The sequence below is a fragment of the Prenolepis imparis genome, unplaced genomic scaffold, assembly GCF_030444845.1.
Source record: "Prenolepis imparis isolate NDT839.2.m4 unplaced genomic scaffold, iyPreImpa1.0 SCAF_1, whole genome shotgun sequence".
Lineage (NCBI taxonomy): Eukaryota > Metazoa > Arthropoda > Insecta > Hymenoptera > Formicidae > Prenolepis > Prenolepis imparis.
The window spans coordinates 23,309,211-23,331,464 of NW_028141159.1; the positions used below are offsets into that span (position 1 = coordinate 23,309,211).

At 30.3% G+C, this 22,254-nt stretch overlaps 1 protein-coding gene across 1 annotated transcript in view; it reads left to right on the plus strand.

The window, feature by feature from the left end:
* Cpx (synaptic transmission protein complexin) overlaps nt 1-22,254 on the plus strand; it is a 214,107-nt gene that overhangs the window by 41,605 nt on the left and 150,248 nt on the right. The window contains exon 2 of the mRNA XM_083039196.1: nt 15,384-15,480. Within this exon, the coding sequence (XP_082895322.1) occupies nt 15,426-15,480 (55 nt within the window). The 5' untranslated portion in view covers nt 15,384-15,425. The remainder of the gene's footprint in view (nt 1-15,383; nt 15,481-22,254) is intronic.

A 22,254-nucleotide genomic window follows, 5' to 3' on the forward strand; every position in this document is an offset into this window, starting at 1 on the left:
AATGTTCGATCGTGAATGACTATATTCAATTCGAGAAGCAAAGAAAGGGTTATCTTTCTTTGCGCGTCATTAAGTCTCTGGTTAATTATCTGCGACCGATCGATCCGCGATAGAATTGCTAAAATAATTTATCGCCAGCTCGCTGCTTATTTTCACCAGAGATGGAAGAGGTTTTCGATTTCTGGTCCACAACTTCTTAGCCTCCTCTCACGTTACTCTTACTATCTCTTATTATTTGCCTCCTTTTTGTTCTGCCCTTCTCTTTCTCTTGCAGCCTCGTAAAGTAATAAAGATTACGATCCTTCGATTTTCTTCTATCGCACATTTACCTTCCGCCTACCTTATTTAATCCTGCATATATGAAAGTGTTGAAAAAACGGCAAAATGTTTCAAGATTATTTTTTTATTCATAAATTTGACGAAGCAATGGAAGTTGGGTAACTTTTTTCTATATCGTATTGGTACGATTTAATATTTTTTTTTCTCAAGCATTAGTTTTTTTTCTTTATATTTAGATGGACAACTGAAGAAAATATTATAAAATTTTATAATTATATTGAGATAATACTTATTTTTATATTTTTGTGTGGTACAGAAAGTATTTTTGTTAAATTATTGTGATAGAATTTCTGATTATAAATATGACATTCTTAAAGATATATTTTGTTGCAGACTGAGAACTTTTGTAAAAAATGAAACTTTATTTTTGTTACAATCTTTTTAATTTTATTGTTGGAGGTACGATTTAAAATGGGTACAATTTCGTAAACCGATATTGTAAATCGTACCAAATACTACTTTGAAAAAATTTTTAATTTACGATATAAAACAATGATAACTTTGTGTTAATTTATCGTTGACAAAGTGCCATAGTTTCAAATAAATGAAAAAAATTTGTCATTTCTTGAAAAGTTTTATCGCAATTTTAATATTTACCTTAGGGAGTGCGATTTAGCATACTTTCCCCTATTATAATTTTTCTGTATTACCTTAAATAATCTTAATCTTAAATAAAGCTACCTTTCATAGCTCAATCGAGTTAAACCACACAACCAAACGTTATATAGTTTAAATTTAATTATCTCAAATTTTTTAATTGTCTATTGCAATGAACGCAAAGAGCGTTATAAGAGGCAATAAAAAGATTTCAAGGGGTGTCTCACTCACCAAAAATTTGTACATGTATTGCGAATTATCGGGAATTCCAAGTAATTCCATGTAATGCGCCGTGTAATTATAAGTAATGCGACGGAATTACGTGTAATACTAAACAATATAAAGTAATTCCATGTAATACTATGCAACATAAGATAATATAAAGTAATTCCATGTAATGCTAAAGTAATTCCATGTAATTCTAAAGTAATTCAATATGTTTGTTTATAATTTTTTGTTTTACAAATACAGTAAGTAATATATAGAGTATCTTGCAGTTTTTTCCAATTAAATATTCCTCTTTATTTACTAAAATAAACACTACTTAGAAGTTTTGCAAAATGTCAGAATATTATAGGATATGTAATAACATTTTATAAAATTTTATGTATCGTTTCTGATTTCATCGAAAATAACATCAACTCTTTTCAAATAAAATACAATATATTCAAATGTTAGTACTAAAACTTTAATTTAGTAAAGAAAAATGCAATTAAAATGGAGAAAGATATTAAGAGAAATAAACTTATAAGATATTATTATTAATTATGTAATCGATATACATATTATGCAAAAAATTCAAAATTAATATTTTTTATCATACAAATATTTTTTTAGTTGAAACACCCAAATTAAGATATCCCTATATGTATAATACTTAATATATAACAAGACGTTTCCGAATATAAATAAAAATAAATGAAAAAAAATTATTTTAAACTGACTAAAAAATTCAAAAATTTTTAAAAAGTCAACTAAAAACATTTTTAATAAAAATTTATTTATGTTTATATTAAATTTTTATTTCTTTTATACGAATTTAAACACAAAATACAAACTTTTAATACTGATCTGATCAATTATTAATGATTTTATAAATTATAATATTTTGTTTTACATATATTTGTATAGAGTTGTGTTTACATATATATATTTAGTTAGGTAGCATGTTATATAGGTAGGTCTATATATTAGTTAGCTTATATATTATACATTTTTATTACATAGTTAGTCATTATATATTTTCTTTAGTTCTTTGTATTTTTTTTCAATTAATTTTTTTTATATAGTCTTCTGTCTCTTCCTCGCGTGATGGAAAAAGAGGCGAATAAAAGAAGCGAGAACGCGTACATGTGCACTACTACCGAAGCACTGAGTGCATATGTACGCAGTACATACAAGAATAAACTTTGATTTTACACACACACAACACATATACAAAACTTATTTTATTAAATTTAAAAAATTATTTTTCTGCGATTATTACCCCTATTTATCTGAAATATTAATAAATAATCATAAATTTGACTCTCAAAAAAATTGTAAATCAATGCGAAGTAATACGTAATGTGAAATAATACGACGTAATGCGAAGTAATGCGAAGTAATGCGTAAGTAATTCCAGAAAAAATGTACATGTATTGCCACAGTGAGACACCCCTTGAAAGATTTGAAATAAAGTAGAATTAGAAAGTACAGGCAATTTTAATATTTGGGGTACGATTTAGTATACTTTCCCCTATAAATGCTATAAATAGGCTAATTTTTTATCTTCCTCGATTCACAGATTCGGGAATGCATAAAGATATCCTCGCCCGTGAAATACTTGCCGCGTGTAAAGAGACATCGACCCCGTAAGAATACGCGGCATTCCTCCCCTTTACTTACACCCTCTTCCCACCCTTCCAGTTTCCTCGCGTCGTGCTTTCAATAGCTGTCCCCTTCAGCGAGCGCCGCGAGTGGAATTCCGTTACGAAATCGTTTGCTGGAAAGTTTTCTCTTATCCGCGGAGCTTTATCTTTTTTTCCCCTGTCTTTTTGCATTTTTCCGCCTTCTCGCTGCTCGCGTTTCTTCTTCCCCACCCCTTCTGCTCCCTCCCCCGAGGTTTCATTCAAATAATGCACCACCAGAATCCGTATTTGCGCCCCGCTTTGTATATATGACGAGAAAGTCTGCGATTTTTCATACACGCGCGCTAAATTCGATTGCTTTCTTGCGCATCTTTCTATACGTGTTGTGGACTTGAATGAAAAATCTTACAATGTTGGAGTAGAAAAAAAGCAGTTCATCTCTGATGGAATTAATTCCTTCTAAAGGTTGCGCAGCTTCGATTGCAATTGCGTTGCGATAATCTTCACGCGATCGCAAAGTGTCCAGGTGTACAGATGCCGACGTCATTTTCAATTTGCCAATTGCCAATCGGTAATCAAATTTAGCGGAAAATGAGTTACAGTTTCGCAATTATTTAAGGTTGCGTGAAGTTTCTTGATTACAAATAAATCGTTTTATATTAAATTCATAGCGACATTTGTGACATCGTATAATAATTTCCTCTAAATGTCACTCTGAATATAGTTAGTCGTACAATTGGCAACCATTTTTCTTTCTGCATTTATTATGTCTTTTATTCTTTCTTGATGATCACACTAATATGTACGATTTTATTTCTTAACTTTGATATACAAATTTTATTAACTTTGATATACGCAGTTGCAGCGGATTACGTCATTTCCAATTTACCAATTGCCAATCGGTCGTGAAATGTAGCAGAAAATGTATTACGTCGCCATAAATTACAGCTCCGCGATTATTTAAGGTTGCGTAAAACATCGCGACTACGAATATATCGTTTAAATATAAATTCATAGCGACATTTGTGACATCGTAATATTTTCTCTTTAATGTCACTCTGAATACAGTTAGTCGAACAGTTGGTAACCATTTTTCTCGCATTTATTATTGTGTCTTTTCTTTCTTGATGGCCACTATATGTGATAATATTTATTTAGCTATGATATTTATGTATTTTAATAAAAAATAAATTAAAAACTTTTTAAATCCTCACGTATGAATAAAATTACAGAATATTAATTTTATCTCGCAAAAAAGGAATAAAAAGTTATAAAATATAAATAGATATTTATTCTCCGTTAAATTGTCAATTTTTAAACAGTCACCGTGAGATGATCAACTGTTGTAAACTGTTTATATGTACATATACACATATGTTTCTGACAGTTATACATTCTTTTGCATAAATCAATTCTTCTCATTATTGTGTATGAAAGTGAAGTAATCGAAAAATCAATATTTATTATATCGCGAGATATTCGACATTTTATTTCTTTTCTAAATGCTTTTAATATTATTCTTACATTAAGTGTTCAAATGTACATCATTAAATTCTACACATTTTCAGACACGTTTCATTGCGTTTATTTTCATAACATTTTTAAGCTGATTGTTATTTACATTCTAACAATGCATTTTGACGCTCTTTAAGTCATCCACCGACACGAAAGGACATTAAATACATATCTCGTCTTCGATGAGTTGGTCCTCAGCACGTCATGCAATATTTTCCTCTACCATTTTTTTCTATCTTCACTTACAAAACAGCAGAATTCTATTCCAGTTTTTAGAAACACCCTGTATATCACGAATATAATTAACGTAGCTTCATTAATGAATTATACCGATAAAAAGAAGAGAGAGAGAAGAGCGATAATATATTAAATAGTTATATCTAAGTTTGCGAGTGACTTCCATATATGGCTGCAGTAAGAGCTGGTTGTAGCAGCCAGTAACAGTTTCTGACAATTCTAATAGGGGCCGTCGACGGACTAATAATAGTAAAGATCAATACGCGCTGGTAGTAGCACAACTACGTTTCTTCTCTCCCCACGTCTTTCCCCTCGCTCCAGTCGATTGGCACGAGCTCGTCGTCGTCGGAGCTTTTCGTAGCAAAGAAACCTTTGCGAGAAACCAATAAGAGCAAGAGACATTTATGTGTTCGATACATATCAAGTTTACGGGAGTAGGACACCCTGGGTATGCAAAGGTTATGCTGCTTATAAAATATTGAGCATATATACATAACTGCTCGATCAGTATCTTGCCTTCTTTCCTCCTCGAAAATCGAGTAATTTTTTTCCTCCTTTTTCCTTTTTTTTCTTTTTTTTCTAAGTTTAGCGGGTATATTTAAAGGAAAATATATGCAGAGAAGAAAAAAACTCTATCTTTTCTGAATAAGAAGGGATGCTGTGTCGTGTCTTTTACATTCAGATTTTAAAATACATTCCCAAAGATGGAATCAAAAATTTATCAATATCATCTAACGATATGTAAAAAATTAGTCAAAATTAGTTACATGTAATGACGCAATGATTATTCTGAAATGCAATTTTTCCGTTTTTTTTGTATACATTATATAATAAATTTTGTATATCTTATAAACGATACATTTAAAAATTTAATTATATGATTATATAACTATGTAATTATATAATTATATAACTTTATAATTTTGTGTATATATTGTATGTTATATGTATGCATACACATATAGGACAATAGGCGTCTGGATTAATCATACATGTATCTGTACATGATAGAATGTAACATTATCGGATATTATAAACGCCATGTAATATTATATGTATAAATCAGTAATACTAGCTTATGTCAGAGCAGCAAGAGTAATTATACAATATGGGGTACAATGATCGAAGCTTGTCATTTGCAATGAGAAAAAGCTCCCAGGACTGATATAAATAATTTGCATTCAATTCTGTTTCCTCGGAAAATGACGAAGCGAAAGAAGACTGTTTTATATCACAAGAATCGCTTCGCCATTAAGTGTTCTCGCATCTTTCGTCGCCTTTGTTTTCTATGTACATATACAGGGTGTTTATGAAATATTTAGCCAATATTTAGACTTCTAGGGGTCTATTCCTCATATCGAAATAAAGAAAAAAGTTTACATATACTTATAGCAAAAATTAATGGTGAGATTATTACAAAACAAAGTTTATGTCAACATTATTAAATAATCATAAGTAAGCACTTATGAAAAATTAACCATTGAAAAAATGTACAAAATGGCCGCCGTTCAATCGAAGACCTAACTTAACCTGATCTAATCTAACCTAATTACTCATTTTCGATTACGAGTATATCTAAGGTTTTTTCTTTATTTCGACGTGAGGAATACATTCCTAAAAGATTCGTCGTCGCCTCTTGTTTTCTATATACATATAAGGGGTGTTTATGAAATATTTAGACATACTTTTAGGGGTCTATTTCTCATATCGAAATATAAAGAAAAAAGTTTACATATACTTATAGTAAAAAATAAGTGGTTGTGAGATTATTGCAAAAGTTTATGTTAACATTATTAAATAATCATAAATAAGCATTTATGAAAAATTAACCATTGAAAAAATGTCCAAAATGGCCGCCGTTCAATCGAAGACCTAACTTGACCCGATCTAATCTAACCTAACTACTCATTTTCGATTACGAGTATATATATCTAAGGTTTTTTCTTTATTTCGACGTGAGGAATACATCCCTAAAAGATTGTCCAAATATTTCGTAAACACCCTGTATACACATGTTTCGCTCTATCCTCCCTCGCGATGCAATTACATTAAACGCTTCGTCGATGAAAATGTGACGAATTGAAATTTTTCCGCGTCGTGTTTTTTAACGGCGACGTCATTTACTCTGGCTCTTATCCCGCTATCAATTACAATGAAAGCATCGCGGTGTCATTTTCACGATGCGAACTTTAAGGGGACTATAAAATCCTAAATCTTACCTTCGCGGATATATAGGAAGGTTCCAGGGTTTCGCGGGTGAACTCGAACGATCGATTAGATAATATAATAACATTTCCCGATTATACTTTGGAATTCTTCTGCATCACCGCGTACCAAATAGGCGAGTTTGACCTTTTTAATTAACAGCTATTTTTCAAAGCGATTTTCAATTGAGATTCCCATCCCGAATGAGCAAAATCGAAAACGGTAGGGAGACTATCGATGGAAATTGCTTTTGTATCGCGCAAAATGTGCAATTGTAGTCCAACAGATTTGCTCGTGCTGCGTGAATCCGGATAACACCGCTGATAAATTTTATTATCGTCGACCGCGTCGCCCTCGTTTCACACACGTTAGCGGTCTCGTGTCTCGCGTGTTTTCGGATTAATACTTTCGTTCCGCTTTCGTTCGATTTTCAAATACGCTTGAATTCACGTTTGCCGGCACAATTCGTGTTTGCACGTCTCGTAATCTTATTCAGGGTTACACGTAGGCTAATACGTAAACGCGGAGTTATCATTTCATTAAATCAGGGGTATAGGAGAAATAAATATGCTAAATCACATACCATTGGTTAAATCGTACCTCTACTGTATTTCTTAAACAGAGTTAAAATATTTTAAGGCAATAACGCTGTTGTATCGCAGCTAAATTCATTTGAATGCCGCAATGTTGATTTTTTTCTCAAGTGATCTGTTAATAAGTTAATTCAATTTATTGTTAAAGCATTTTTTCATCTTATTTAACCCTGTATATATAAAAGTGTTAAAAAATCGGCACAATGTTTTATTTTTTTATTCATTAATTTGACAAAGCAATGGAAGTTCGGTAACTTTTTCCTATATCGTATTGGTACGATTTAATAAATTTAGTTTTTTACTTAGGTATTAATTTTTTTTTCTTTATATTTAGATGGACAATTGAAGAAAATAACAAATTTTATAATTATTTTATTGAGATAATACTTATTTATATTTTCTTGTGATACAAAAAGTATTTCTGTTAAATTTTTAAAGAGAATTTATGATTATAAATATGACATTCCTATAGATATGTTTTGTTGCAGACTGAGAACTTTTATGGAAATTGAAACTTCATTTCTGTTACAATTTTTTAATTCTATTGTTAGAGGTATGATTTAAGAACTCATGGGTACAATTTAGCAAATCAGTATTGTAAATAGTAGTAATTTTTTTTAAATTTTTAATTTGTGATATGAAACAATGATAAATTTGTGTTAATGTTTAGCGTATATCGTTGATAAAGAACGAAAATAAAAAAATTTTGTCATTTCTTTGATAGTTTTATTACAATTTTAATATTTAATTATTTTAGGGGGTACGATTTAGCATACTTTCCTTTATATCTTCGCGGAAATTACATGGCGCGATAGCTCTGTTAATATTCACAGACAGTTCTGTTTCGACGAAAGAAAATTGGATCGAAAAAAATGCATTAACCATGTAAAAAAAAATAATTTTTAATTTTAAATATATACAGGAACTCTTTGTAATAAAAATAACCACGAGCATTTTTATCGATCAAAATAATGGACCAATTAAAGAGACGGAAAAATCCATTCTTGATGGAAGAAGGAGAGGCGTGTATTTCTAGCTAGAAAACACGAAGAAAAGCATATCCTATTACAAAGTATTTGTATTGTATTCCAAGGCGTTTACTTTTCAACCGGGCTCTTTAGTTGCTTCAACATTTTGAGGAATAGGCTTATTCTTCTTTTTCTTCGTGTAAATAAATTCAAATTGAGAGATAGTATTCCGTATATTTCATTGAGAGACAATCATTGGGGAAGACTATCGAAACGATTATTCGAATGTCTGTTCATTGTTTTTCTATCTATTCATAAATTCAATTATCTGCTTTTCCTTGCTTCGCTGAAAAATTTATGCTAATTATGGAACGCTCGTTTCCGCGATGGTCAGCAGTTTCAGGGATTTTTTGATGTTTGCTGCATTATTCACGCATCGGTGAATTCATTTACTTTGGAAACTGCAAGTAGAGTTAATAGGAGGAATTACGCTTCGCGTATTTCAACTTTGCTCTCGATGGAGGTCTATTTTTATTCTATTTTTAACAATCGTTGATTTCTTAAATATAAGAAATATAAAGGGCAAGCAAAGATTAATAGAATTTTATTTAAAAAAAAGAATGATTTAAAATCAATTTCCTTGTTGCATACATAAAAGCAGTTATTCTTAAGCTACTATTTCTATTTTTTGTCTCTTTTATATTATTCAATTAAATTTCAATCCGAGAAAAAAATTAATATTTTTCTCACGCAAAGAAAAGAGATGAAAAGGGCAAACGTATTTACGCGTTTATTTTTACATAATCATTGTTACAATTTCTTAAATATGTGAAAAGGGCAAGCAAAGAATAATAGAATTTTATTTAAAAAATTGTATAAAAAGAAATATTTTACTTAAAAAATTTGGTTTAAAAAATCTTGTTGCATATATAAAAGCAGCTATTTTTTTTTAAGCTACTATTCCTATTTTATTTATTCCCTTTTTTATATTATTCAGATAAATTTCAATCTGAAAAAAAAACCAATTTTTTTTTATGAAATAGACGAAACGGACAGACGTATTTGCGCGAGGAAAAGGAACATTTGAAAGGAAGAAAGAAAACTCGTCGACGGCGAGGCACAGAATTGAAAATTCGACAGCGAATGACGCAAGCAGAGGATTTTTTTTCGTTTTGCAGTCAGCCGCGTAAGATGCATGGACGTTCCGGGATCTGACCCGAATTTCCGGCCAGATCCCGGTGACAGGATGAGAACACAGCGTTAATAAGAAATGCGTTCTCGAGTGCACGAATTTTCACTCCAGCGCCGAGTCTCTTTCCATTTTACCCTCTGCTATTGCGTCAATTTGGGTTGTCGTGTTGCCTGTATTTTTCGAAACAAGCAAGCCTTCCGTTTCGTTGTTAATTCACTGGTTTTTTTTTTTTTTCCACGTGTGCGAATATTAAAATACGTCCGAGTTTTTTAAAGTTCGATAAAAAAAATGAATTGAATAAAAAACATTCCTTCTCTAGCGAGAACGCTATTATCAACCTTTAACCTTTTCGTATCACATCTGTACGAAAAAAAAAAATTCCGCGAACGAAGAAAAACCGATATAAAATACATAGAGTATAAAATACGGTTTGCGCGGAATAAAAAAAATGTTAATATGATGGAGCAGCTGTATTGTTTTCACATGCATTGTGCGTTGTTACATTCTCTCCTGCCATTTTATTATATATAATTTTTAATTATCCAGACAAGAAAGGTGAAGAATAAAATGGTCTCGGGACTCTCTTTGCCATTAACTAACAATAATTTGACCTAGAATCCATGTGACGGATCGATTGATTGCGCTGACAGATGATCCCTCTTTACATGACTTCTTACTTACGCAAGATGATGCGACGTAATTTGATCGAGCATCATACTAGAGTATTTGAACGTGTCGTATTAGCTTCTAATGTCAACTTGATGAATCGAGTATCTTAGAGTTCAATTCATAATCTTTCCGCGGACTGTACCAGCAATATTACAAGCTGTCAAGATTTTTATACATGTAGGGTTTGCTGTTATCTAAAAAGAATTATATAGATGATCATCTAGATGAAATTTTAACGTCATCTTATTTTTATATAGATAATAAAAATATGTATTATCTATATCTGCATTTAAGATTTTAAAAAAGTGTTATCTTTTTTCTAAATTATCTAGACGAATGTTTAGATAATTTGATTTAGAGTCATAGCACATAAAAACACTTAAGTAGTAGAACTGAAGCAGTAAGCGATAAAAACTTATAAATAAAAGTATGAATATAATTTTATATCTCTTTTATATTTTACATTTTTTTTATAACTGTATTTACATAAACGGTCTTAAAAATAATATTAGCTGGAAGTTATCTAGAAAATCATCTTTATCTTATCTAAAATGAATTAATATATTTTCATCTCACCTTTATCTAGCTCATTTTAAATCATCTAAGCACAACACTATAGAAGTGCAAGATCAAAATCTTAAATTTAATCGTAAAATACAAAACATATTTTATCATTTTAATAAATTAGATTTCTTGCACAGATATATACAGTGTGTTGACGAAATACTTGGACAAAAGCGTATTCCTCACGTCAAAATAAAAAAAAAAGATAGTTTATATATATTATAGTCAAAAATAAGTGGTTGCAAAGTTATAGTAAAACAAAGTTTATGTTAACGTTATTATTAAATAGCACTAGTTTACAGGCAAAAATTATTTGAAACCAGACAAACTGTTTCTTATAGATTTTTTTGGATGCTAAAACCAAATTTCACTAGCCTTAGGTTTCCAAAATAATTGAGGTTTAATGTGTGAAAAATGGCTTTTTGCGATTTTTGCTCTTTTTTGTAAAAAAGGCTAATCCTTTTTAAATTATCCTGAAAGTAAAAATGTATTTTTTAATTTCAATATCTTACTTTTTAGCCAGTGTAATCATCATAAAAAAAATATCCAAAATGGCCACCGTTTAATTGAAGACCTAATCTAATCTAATCTAACCTAACCACTCATTTTCGATTACGAGTATGTACATTTTTTTTATTTCAACGTAAAGAATACACCCTAGAAGTTTGTCCAAGTATTTCGTAAACACCCTGTATATAATTTAATCATAAAATACATACAAAACATGAATATATTTTATCATATTTTGTATATGCATTTTACAATTAAATTATTTAGGATTCTGAGCTTGATACACAATATATGTTGCAAGTGCAATCTAAAATTAATTTAAAGCAATGTTGCGCTAAATTATTCTAGCGGTTTCTCGTAGCCGATCATAGGCTGAGGATACCTCGTGGATGCCTGCGATACTCTCGAGCCATTCAGTTTTTACTGGTTGCCAATCAACCCTTTGCATCATCTACTAGTGCGCGTTCCAGCTCTTGTTGCCTATTATGCTCTCAATTTTCCAGTAGTCACTAAAGCATGAAATCCTTTGAGCTGTTTGCTTTTACCGATACATCTAGCCATATACGAATCGTCCGCATTCCTAGTAGCTATCTTTCATATTATGCATAATATGGTGCAGAAATTGAGGAAATATGCAAGAGTGAACATTCTATGAGTGACTCTTGCCATTTTCCTTTCTATTTATAATTAATACATATGTGTGATTTTCATATCATTAAGAGAATTTAAAGTAACAAATATAATAATAAAATATAGTAAAATAATATAACACAAATAATAATAATAATAATAATAATAATTATATAAAACAAATAATAATAAATTAAAATAAATGCGGACTTCAAATTGTAATCTCAAAAATCCATTAGATATTTCTAACTCTCGTATACATCAGCTGAAACTATATAATCGGGTCGAAGATTTTATCTGTCGCTTTCATTAAACAGATGGAAGCTGGTGAATCTAGTTTCGTTCAGGTTGTCGCTGTTCTAACGAGGCATACGCTTTTCTCTAAGACGAAAAGTAACTTTTTCCCTTATGATTCCTTATCTCTTTCTCTTTTTCACATTTTCCCTCTCTCGTTCTCTCACTCTTTCTAAAACAGAGAGGCACTTCAGCAAGTTTCCACTTGGGTCCTCAACGATACAGAGATTCTGACATTGTCCAAAATTATATGATGAGTCACGAAGGTTGAAAATCTTGCACTCTGTCCCTGTACTTTCTAATTCGACTTGATTTCAAATCTTTTTATTATCTCTTATAACGCTCTTTTGTGTTCATTGCGATAGACAATTAAAAATTTGAGATAATTAAATTTAAACTAACGTTTGGTCGTGTGGTTTAACTCGATTAAGCTTAACTCGATGAAGCTATGAAAGATAGAACTATGATTCTTTGTCAACGATGTACGCTAAACATTAATATAAATTTATCATTGTTTCATATCGTAAATTAAAAATTAAAAAAAGTAGTATTTGGTATGATTTAGAATACCGGTTTACTAAATATTGTACCCATGAGTTTTTAAATCGTTACTTCTAACAATAAAATTAAAAAATTGTAACAAAAATGAAGTTTCAATTTCTACAAAAGTTCTCAGTCTGCAACAAAACATATCTATAAGAATGTCATATTTATAATCATAAATTCTCTTAAAAAATACTCAACAAAAATACTTTTTGTATGTCACACAAACAAATATAAATAAGTATTATCTCAATAAAATAATTATAAAATTTGTTATTTTCTTTAATTGTCCATCTAATAAATATAAAGAAAAAAAGTTAATACCCAAGTAAAAAAATTAATTTATTAAATCGTACCAATACGATATAGGAAAAAGTTACCAAACTTCCATTCCTTTCATCAAATTTGTGAATAAAACAATAATCTTGAAACATTTTGTCGATTTTTCAGCGCTTCCATATGTATACAGGATTAAATAAGATAAAAAAATGCTTTAATAATAAGTTTAATTGCTTATTTTTCTCAATGTGACAGTTTATAGTGTGGCTAGCTATGATGCAACAGCGTTAAAACCTTAAAATATCGTAACTCTGTTTAAGAAATACAGTAGAGGTACGATTTAAGGAACGGTACGATTTAGCATACTTTCCCCTAATATATAAATTAAATTATTATTATTAAATTAAATATATTAATTAATTGTATTAAATATATAAGATTATAATACATTATAAATAAAATGAGATTTTGTACTTACAAAGTAAGGATCGGAGACCGAAAAAGAGGATTAAGTTATACCATTAGCGCTAGGATAATAGAAGCAAAAGTGTGTTACGTCACGGAAAGGGAAAAGAGTGTGTGCACGCGCGGATAGCAACCCTGTCTTTTTTTCTCTCTCTCTCTTTCTTTCTACGAACGGCAGGATAAATTGTCGCGTGTTGTTGGAAAATCACGGAGGTCGATGGTTGGGGAAGAGGCGCCGAGACGTCTCGACGCCTGTTTCACTGGCGTCGTCTTCTCTCCAGACTCCGGCTCTCTTCCTCTCCCATTCTCTATCTTTCTCTTGTGCGTATTTCCCTCATATTTCTCTATCGATCCCCTTCTTTCATCACCCGAGACCGATCTACTCTCTTCGGCCATTACCGCTTCTTTCGTAATTATGTTAGAAAACTAAAATTATGACATGAGCACACTAATTATAAGCTTAATGTTCAAAATATCGCGCTTCTCTTTTCCTGAGCACTCGCTTATGAAGACTCCATATGAACTCGCGCATTAATCTTGGGTAGATTAATCATTTGCAATTTAAAAGATTTTTATAACTCTGTTATAATTTATATTAATATAAATATGCATTAAATTAATATTAATATTTATTATATTAATATATGAAATATTTATTAATATAAAAATTATATTAATAATATAAAAATTTTATATTGATATCAAAAATACATAATAATATAATAATAATTATTAATTTATGCATACTTTTTTCGGCGCATTCAGCAACGCAAAATTTATTTTATGCATTGTTAAATTTTTTAATGCTAAGATAACGGAAGCGAGGAACGTTACTTTCTTCCGGTATTCTGACGTGCGTGATGTATGAATATGGCGTAAGATTAAAATACTTTCATCGTCGACGGCACATCAAGGGCGACGTCATCCCACGAGAAACGTATATCATTTTCGCACACGCAAAGATAGGAAAGGAAGACGCGGTTATAAGGAAATATACGTAGAGAAAAAAAGTTGTGCGCATTTTTTATAATTGCAATCGCCTCTTTAATTATTTCGATAAAAATAATAATTCATTGAAATTAATATATTAATTGATATATTATAAAATTTTAATTAATAAATTTACTGAAAATTTTGTTTCAAGATTTAAAACAATGCAAAGATTTATAAGAATACAAATCATATTATTTCTCTCTTTTTCTCTTTTTCGCAATTGTTGTATTACTGATAAATAATAAAAGAAATATATTAGCTAAAGGTTTTAGTCATAAAACATATTAAAGAACTTGGTTAAAAAGGAAAGACAGGAACGTCCAATTCAATCTGAGAATGGCAAAAGTTCAATAATAAATGATAATCGGGATGACAGCTTCATAAAACCTTATGAATCAAGTAATCATTCTCTGTAGTATTATGAAGGATTTTAATTAGAAATTTTAACTCTTCACATTGATGATGTGAAACAAAAAGTTTTATTACCTTGTAAAGCTTTCAAGACAGACAAGTTAATCACATAGGAGAGAGAAAATTAAACATCAATGAATTCTTATAAAATATTATATTATTAAATCCAAGAGAAATTACACGTATACCAGTATTAAAAAGATTCTTTAAGCCTTATGTTGGAAACAATCGTGATGCCAAGTCTGAATATAGCGTACAAACGAGAAAAAATTCGATAGTTTGCCGTATAAAGAAATGAATGGAATAAAAATATCACGCAGAAAGATTATTCTTGTTCCGTAAAACTTGCTTTCAGAGAACAATCGTCGAGAAAAATAGATGATTCGAACTCTAAGAATCGCGATTTTTCAGAAATATGGTAATGTTACCGAATTTCTCTTCCTCAGAAAATCGATTCGACTTTTCATCATTTCCCACCATCTTCTATCTCGCGAAAAAAAATATATAAAGTAATAATTTTTCATTACAGATTGTGACTTTGATAGCGGTGCGATAACTACAAAGTACCAAGATGGCTGCATTCGTGGCGAAGCAGATGGTCGGGAACAAGCTCAATGCGGTTAAAGGTAAATAATATTCTTAAAGAACTTTATCTCTTTTTTCCTCATATCTCGAATCTTATTTTGCGGCGATTCTATAAATTACAAAAGCAAAAAAAAATCAATTCTAACAATTAATGAAAAAGGAGAGGCTTCACAATCTTTAATGTTTGTGTAAGAATCGATAATCTGAAAACGCGAATATATTTCGCGCATACCAAACGTTATCGCAATCACGAACGCCAATTTCACAATAAAATTCAATCGTAAAAATAAAACGAACGCTCTAAAGACTCCACGGAATTTCTTTTCTATCTGAACCAGTTTCACCGAAACGTGACCCGTCGCAAATTTGTTCGCCACCATTTCGAATAGACTTTAAACGGAAAGTTATACCGCTCGATTATCTCGATATAAAGCATCCATTGTTCCTTCTTCGTTGCCAAAAAAAAAAAAAAAAAATAAGAATTCAGACAATGAAGCTGTTATGTATCATAGAAACATATTAGAAATTGTTTCTTTACAGAATTATTTTTTTATCTTATCGTTAATTTTTTTATTTTTTATTATATTGTTAACAATTCACAGTTCTACAGGATGTCTCATTTTAAATAACGCATTGCTATTTTTCGAAAATTATGGCTTTCATCGAAAAATGTTTCATATTAAAGTTGTAGGAGGGAGACGTCATAAGCATAGTTTTATTCTAAGTAATTTTTGAGATTTTAAAGTCATCATTACTTTTTTAAATGGAGTTACCATAATTTTCTTACATAAACCCATTCCACATATTTGGCATAAAAAATGTTCAGAGTGAACAGTTGAAAAACGAATAGTTTATTAGATATTTTATGTTTTATTCTGACACATTTTGACATAAAATGTGAAATATCTCGTAATATATTCATTTCTCGATAATTTTTAATAGTTTTCTGCATAGAATAACGAGATAAATCAATTAGTGTGAAATTTTTTAATCACAAAAGTAACTGCATACTTTTTTAAAAATAATTATATGTTTTTTTACATCAATTGATTTAGCTCATTATTTTACACAGAAAATTATTAAAGTAAGATTATCGAAAAATGAGTATGTTACGAGATATTTCACATTTTATGTCAAAATGTGTCAGAATAAAGCATAAAATATTTCGTAAACCATTCATTTTTCGACTATTTCACTCTAAAAATTGTTTACGATAAATATTACGAGGAATCGATTTATATGAGAAAATTATGGTGGTTCCGTTTAAAAAAGTAATGATAACCTCGAAATCTCAAAGGTGTCTCCCCTTGGAAAATAAAACAATCCTTACGGAAACGTCTCTCTCGAAATCCTACAACTTTTGCATGAAACATTTTTCGATATAAGCCTTTTGGTTTTCAAAAAATAGCCAGGCGTTATTAAAAATGGGTCACCCTATATATTAATTCTTGACTGTACTATGTAACACAAATTCGAGCAAAGCGCAGAAACCAAAATTGGTGCTCTTATTCCGACTTTAAAGGAAGGAGAAGAAAAAAAGACGGCATTATTAAAACAAACGTAACGAGCTGACTGATGCAAAATCTTCGAGATTATAAAAATACAGCGCGTTTACACATCGTACCTTGGCACGTTCGGGTTATCAGCACGTTTTACCTATGAAATTATCGTAAAACCGGACGGATCAGCACATGCAATCACCATAGCGATCCCTGCAGTTATGATCGCGGAGGATGTGGAATAAAATTGCGCTATACTCGCGTATAAACTCTGAGCCGGCCGGGGATGTGGAGTTCCGTTCGTGTTTATTGGAGTGCACCGCATGCGGAACCATTACGTTTCGGAAATTCTCCATACGAGTAATTTCCCTGCTGCGAAGCGCCTGCGGCGTTTTTAACCAACCAGTGTTGTTCTTAGATGATTTTGAAATTAGCTAGATAAAGATGAGATGGAAATATGTAAATTCATCTTAGATAAGATGAAGATGATTTTGTTTTAAATATATCTAGATGAAAGATAAAATTATATGATGAGTCATCTAGAATCTAGATAACTTCCAGATAATATTATTTTTAAGACCGCTTATGTAAACACAGTTATAAAGAAAATTGTAAATTATAAAAGGGGGGGATATAAAAATATATTCATACACTTTTATTTATAAATTTTTATCGCTTACTGCTTAAGTTCTACTACTTAAATATTTTTATGTGCTATGACTCTAAACCAAATTATCTGAACATTCGTCTAGATAATTTAGTAAAGATAACACTTTTTTTTATCTTAGATGCAGATATAGATAATACATATTTTTATTATCTATATAAAGATAAGATGATGCTAAAATTTCATCTATATAATTTTATTTAGATAAACAGCAAACACTATTACCAACGAATACATCATTTAACGCAATCCTTTTGAAAATGTGCTATGACTCTAAACCAAATTATCTGAACATTCGTCTAGATAATTTAGTAAAGATAACACTTTTTTTCATCTTAGATGCAGATATAGATAATACATATTTTTATTATCTATATAAAGATAAGATGATGCTAAAATTTCATCTAGATGATCATCTATATAATTTTATTTAGATAACAGCAAACACTATTACCAATGAATACATCTTTTAACGCAATCCTTTTGAAAATGTGCAAACTGTTGCCAGAAAGAAAGGGTACAAAAAAAAAATTGTATTCTCCTGAAGTAAGAGAGAACTCTATATTATAAAATCTCTTTTGACAGATATTTGTAAGTGTTTCTGGACATCTAAAACTAAGAATATATTCCTTTAATAACAAACGGTTGTATGTTCTTCTTTATGAGGACAGTTTATTTTACGTTATATGGCCATATCGTTGTAGCAACGTATATAATGTTGCAATTTACAGTGTAGTGCAATGTTTGTCACTGGATGGTTTTTTTAGTTTATTAGAAGAATAGATGAGGGAGGGGGGAGGCTAATAAGTGGTTCGAAAAAAAGACTCAAACGACTTAAGAGAAGTGTTGACGAGTAAATAAAGTGTAACATAATCTAATTTAATCGTTCAGAACTCAGGTCTTTTGTGCCTCGATGTTCTATCTATTTGTACTATGTCTATAAATGTTTTTTTATGGTCTTTCTTTGTATGTGTGCTACAAAATAATGTACATACTTTCTTGTTAATGTAAAAATCAATCTCATTTTATCTACATTTTCACTAATTAGGAATATCTGATTCTAATTTTTAGAGGATTTTCCTCTCAAGGTAAAAGGATCCTTTGGCGTCTATTTTAAAACGAAATATTCTAGAAATAAGTGGGAAATTCTTGAAATAAGGATACAATTTTTTCAATGTGTCACGAAAGTGTAAGAATGCAAACACTTTCAGTTACAAATATGGAATCTGATATACGATGAAAAGTTATTATTCGATGCAAAATTTCTTTGTCCAAAATTTAAGATTACGGTATATTTAAACAGTACGATGATTATGCATAATCTTGGATTGATAAAATACACGCAATATGATGCGTGAAATATTACAAGCATACCTTCAATTTTTTATTATATAAAAATAATGTAATATAATCTCTTTTTAAAAAAGATTGTAAAGTCAATACTCGCATATATCGAAGTTTATTGTTGTCACTTTTCCGTGATGCTCATTGGCTGTCAAGATTCCTATTGTGCGTTATATTCGTAGCATCGAGGCTATCATCGCGAGGGTTAGCAGTTTGATAGTTTGTTCAAAATAAAATTAAATAAAATAATAATTAGTTTTAAATAATATGTTATAATACTTTAAACTCGATTAATATTTTTGACAGTTATCAGCTGATTTCTGTCAAAAAATATTAATCGCGGATAAAATATTATAACATATTATTTAAAACATATTATTATTTTATTTAATTTTATTTTGAACAAACTGTTAAACTACTAACCCTCGCGATGACAGCCTCTCGATGCTACGAATATAACGCACAATGCGAATCAAAATCAGTCAATCAGCGGAAAAGATGCAACAATACTTGCGAGAATCGACTTAACATGCCTTTTTTAGAAAGGGAATTAGTTTTAAATAATATGTTATAATACTTTAAACTCGAATAATATTTTTGACAGTTATCAGCTGATTTCTGTCAAAAAATATTAATCGAAAATAAAGTATTATAACATATTATTTACAACATATTACTATTTTAATTTTCGTAATATATTTTTATTTTAAAATTTAATTAGTAAATTAACGCTTTAATTAACTGATTTCTGTAAAAAAATATTAATCGAATTTAAATAAACTTTATATTATTTTTTTTAAATACCATTTTTTAAATTTATTTTTTTTTAACAAAACCGAAGAATGGTGCGCGCGTAGCACGCGCTTGAGTTGGTTCTAGTATCGGAAAAAATAATATCAGAACTTTTAATTTCGATTAAATATAGAACACGTTATAATTAACACGATGAAATCTTTGTTTCGCAGTGCAAATTTACGTATTTATATTTATTTAGGTACCAAAATAATGTGCGCATGTGTATATTTATAATTATAATAACATACAAATATAAATACGCAAATATAAAATACACAAAATAAGTACAAGTACAAATATAATATAAATTTATATAATTTCAGCTTTTTGCCAAGAAATGGATTTGGTTTACAAAATTTTCTTCATTCATACCTTCTATACTCACACACATACCTTTAATACTAGCTTAGGACTTTAGGCCTAGCTTATATATTTTTGCTTTCTTTTTCTTACTTATAATTATTCTTTCTCTCTCCTTTTAAAGTTTTCTCAATATCCTTTCTTTCGTGTTATCTATTTTCTCATTACTTCATATTCTATTCTCTTATATTACAATTCTCACCTAAATCTTTAAATCAATCTTTGCTCACTTCACAGTCTTTTACAAAATGCCTTATACAATATTCATTGCAAAATATATGATGTCGCCTCTTCCTCCAACCAATACTTATTTCTCTCCTCTATATTTCTGCACCTTACACTTAATATAATAATGCCCTAACATTATCTTCTATAATATCTTCCTCTGCACCAATTTTTTCAGATACCTTGGCCCTTCTACTTTTGTTTCCAATTCCTTATATTAAGTACAGATATAAAAATACGCAAGTACGCGAATTTCCGAGATATTAAAAAAAAACATTTATTATGTAGCAAAAGGGTAGAAATCGACGATGTTTTCAAATTTTGACTGTGACCAGGAATTGTGGTCTGAAAGTTGGGTGAAAACGACAGAGATACGTACTTGCGACGAATCCTATCGCCCACTTCTAGTATGTCGGCGGCTTGAACGATGGCCGGCAATAAAACTTCTGTCATTAAGCGAAAGTTTCAGCTTTCGTGTGCGGCGAAGCGGGGAAGAGTGTCGCGAGGAATCCATAATAAGGGAAGGTGGAAACAGGGCTTCTCCTCAAACCGCGAACTCGACTTTTACTTCGAATCTCTTCGAAATTCTTCCGTCCAAGAGAGAGAGAGAGAGAGATAGTGTAATAAAATAGAATAAAATGGAATAATAATATGTAAAATGTTTTTCTTTTACAAAATATTTAATACAATAAGAAAATATTTTTAAACACGTGGGAAAATTTGACGTGCGAGTCTCAGCCGTATATATAAAATACGGGTCGAGGATAGGGATCCTAAACACAAAGGATGGAGATTGAGATGAACGTAAACGAGCACGACAAGGATTAAAAGGGGTATAAAGGGGAAATGAGGACGGATTGCGGAGGAGGAGGATGAATCGGCAACCGAGACCTCAATTGCAGCGAGCGAGTTCAATGAAAACCCACGACGGTTTTGCAAACCGAGCCGCATTTAGAAGTTTGAGTCACACGCCCCCTTTCCCTCTCTCTCTCCCACCCCTTCCCGGACCTTCGGCAGCTTTTTCGTTGCCTCTGCGGAGGTTAATTGAAATCCCGCTAATCGATCGACCGCGACCTATGATACCGAAACCTAACTACTGCGAGTCGATAAAGCGCTGAGAAACGAGAGGGAAATAGATACGAGCAGTGGATTGTGAGATTTCTCCCTGATTTATAACGTAAAACTCACAAGAGAGATAACTTTTTTTTATACAGGGTGTCCAATTTTAATAGACCACCCCCAAAAACTTTTCTCTTTTTGATTGTACAACGAAATGTTTTAAACAAAAGTTTGATTTGAAGGGAGACAAATGATTTCTTCTGAAGGGCGCCTTTCAAAGTCATTTGAAGGTCATTTGTGTTTTTTTAAATAGAACTATAATTTTTTTTATGTAAATCAATTTCTCGCAATTTTCGACATAAAAAATAATAAGGGTAGGATGGTCAAAAATGAATAGTTTACGAGATATTTGATATTTAACTTGACATAATTTTACATAAACTTGAATTATCTCGTAAAATATTATTCATTTTTAGACGATCATACCTCAATACTTTTATTCATAAAATAATAAAAGGAATCAATTGGTGCAAAGAAAACACAGTTTTTTTAAAGAAAGAACTATCTGAATTAATAATAATGGGTGTTTATTAAAGATCTTACTATTTAGTTCATAAATTTGACTTTAATAACTTTTAATTTAATAACTTTTTTTTATATATTTATATATTTTTTATATATATATTTATATATTTTTTATATATTTTTTATATGTAAAATTATATTTAATATAAATGCTTTCGTTCGAAATTTATTGTTTGACAAATGATTTGTCACAGTTTCCGAATTTTCGATATTATTAATAAATATCTGAATCGAATGATAATGGATGTTTATTAGGGGCATTACTATTCAGTCAATACATT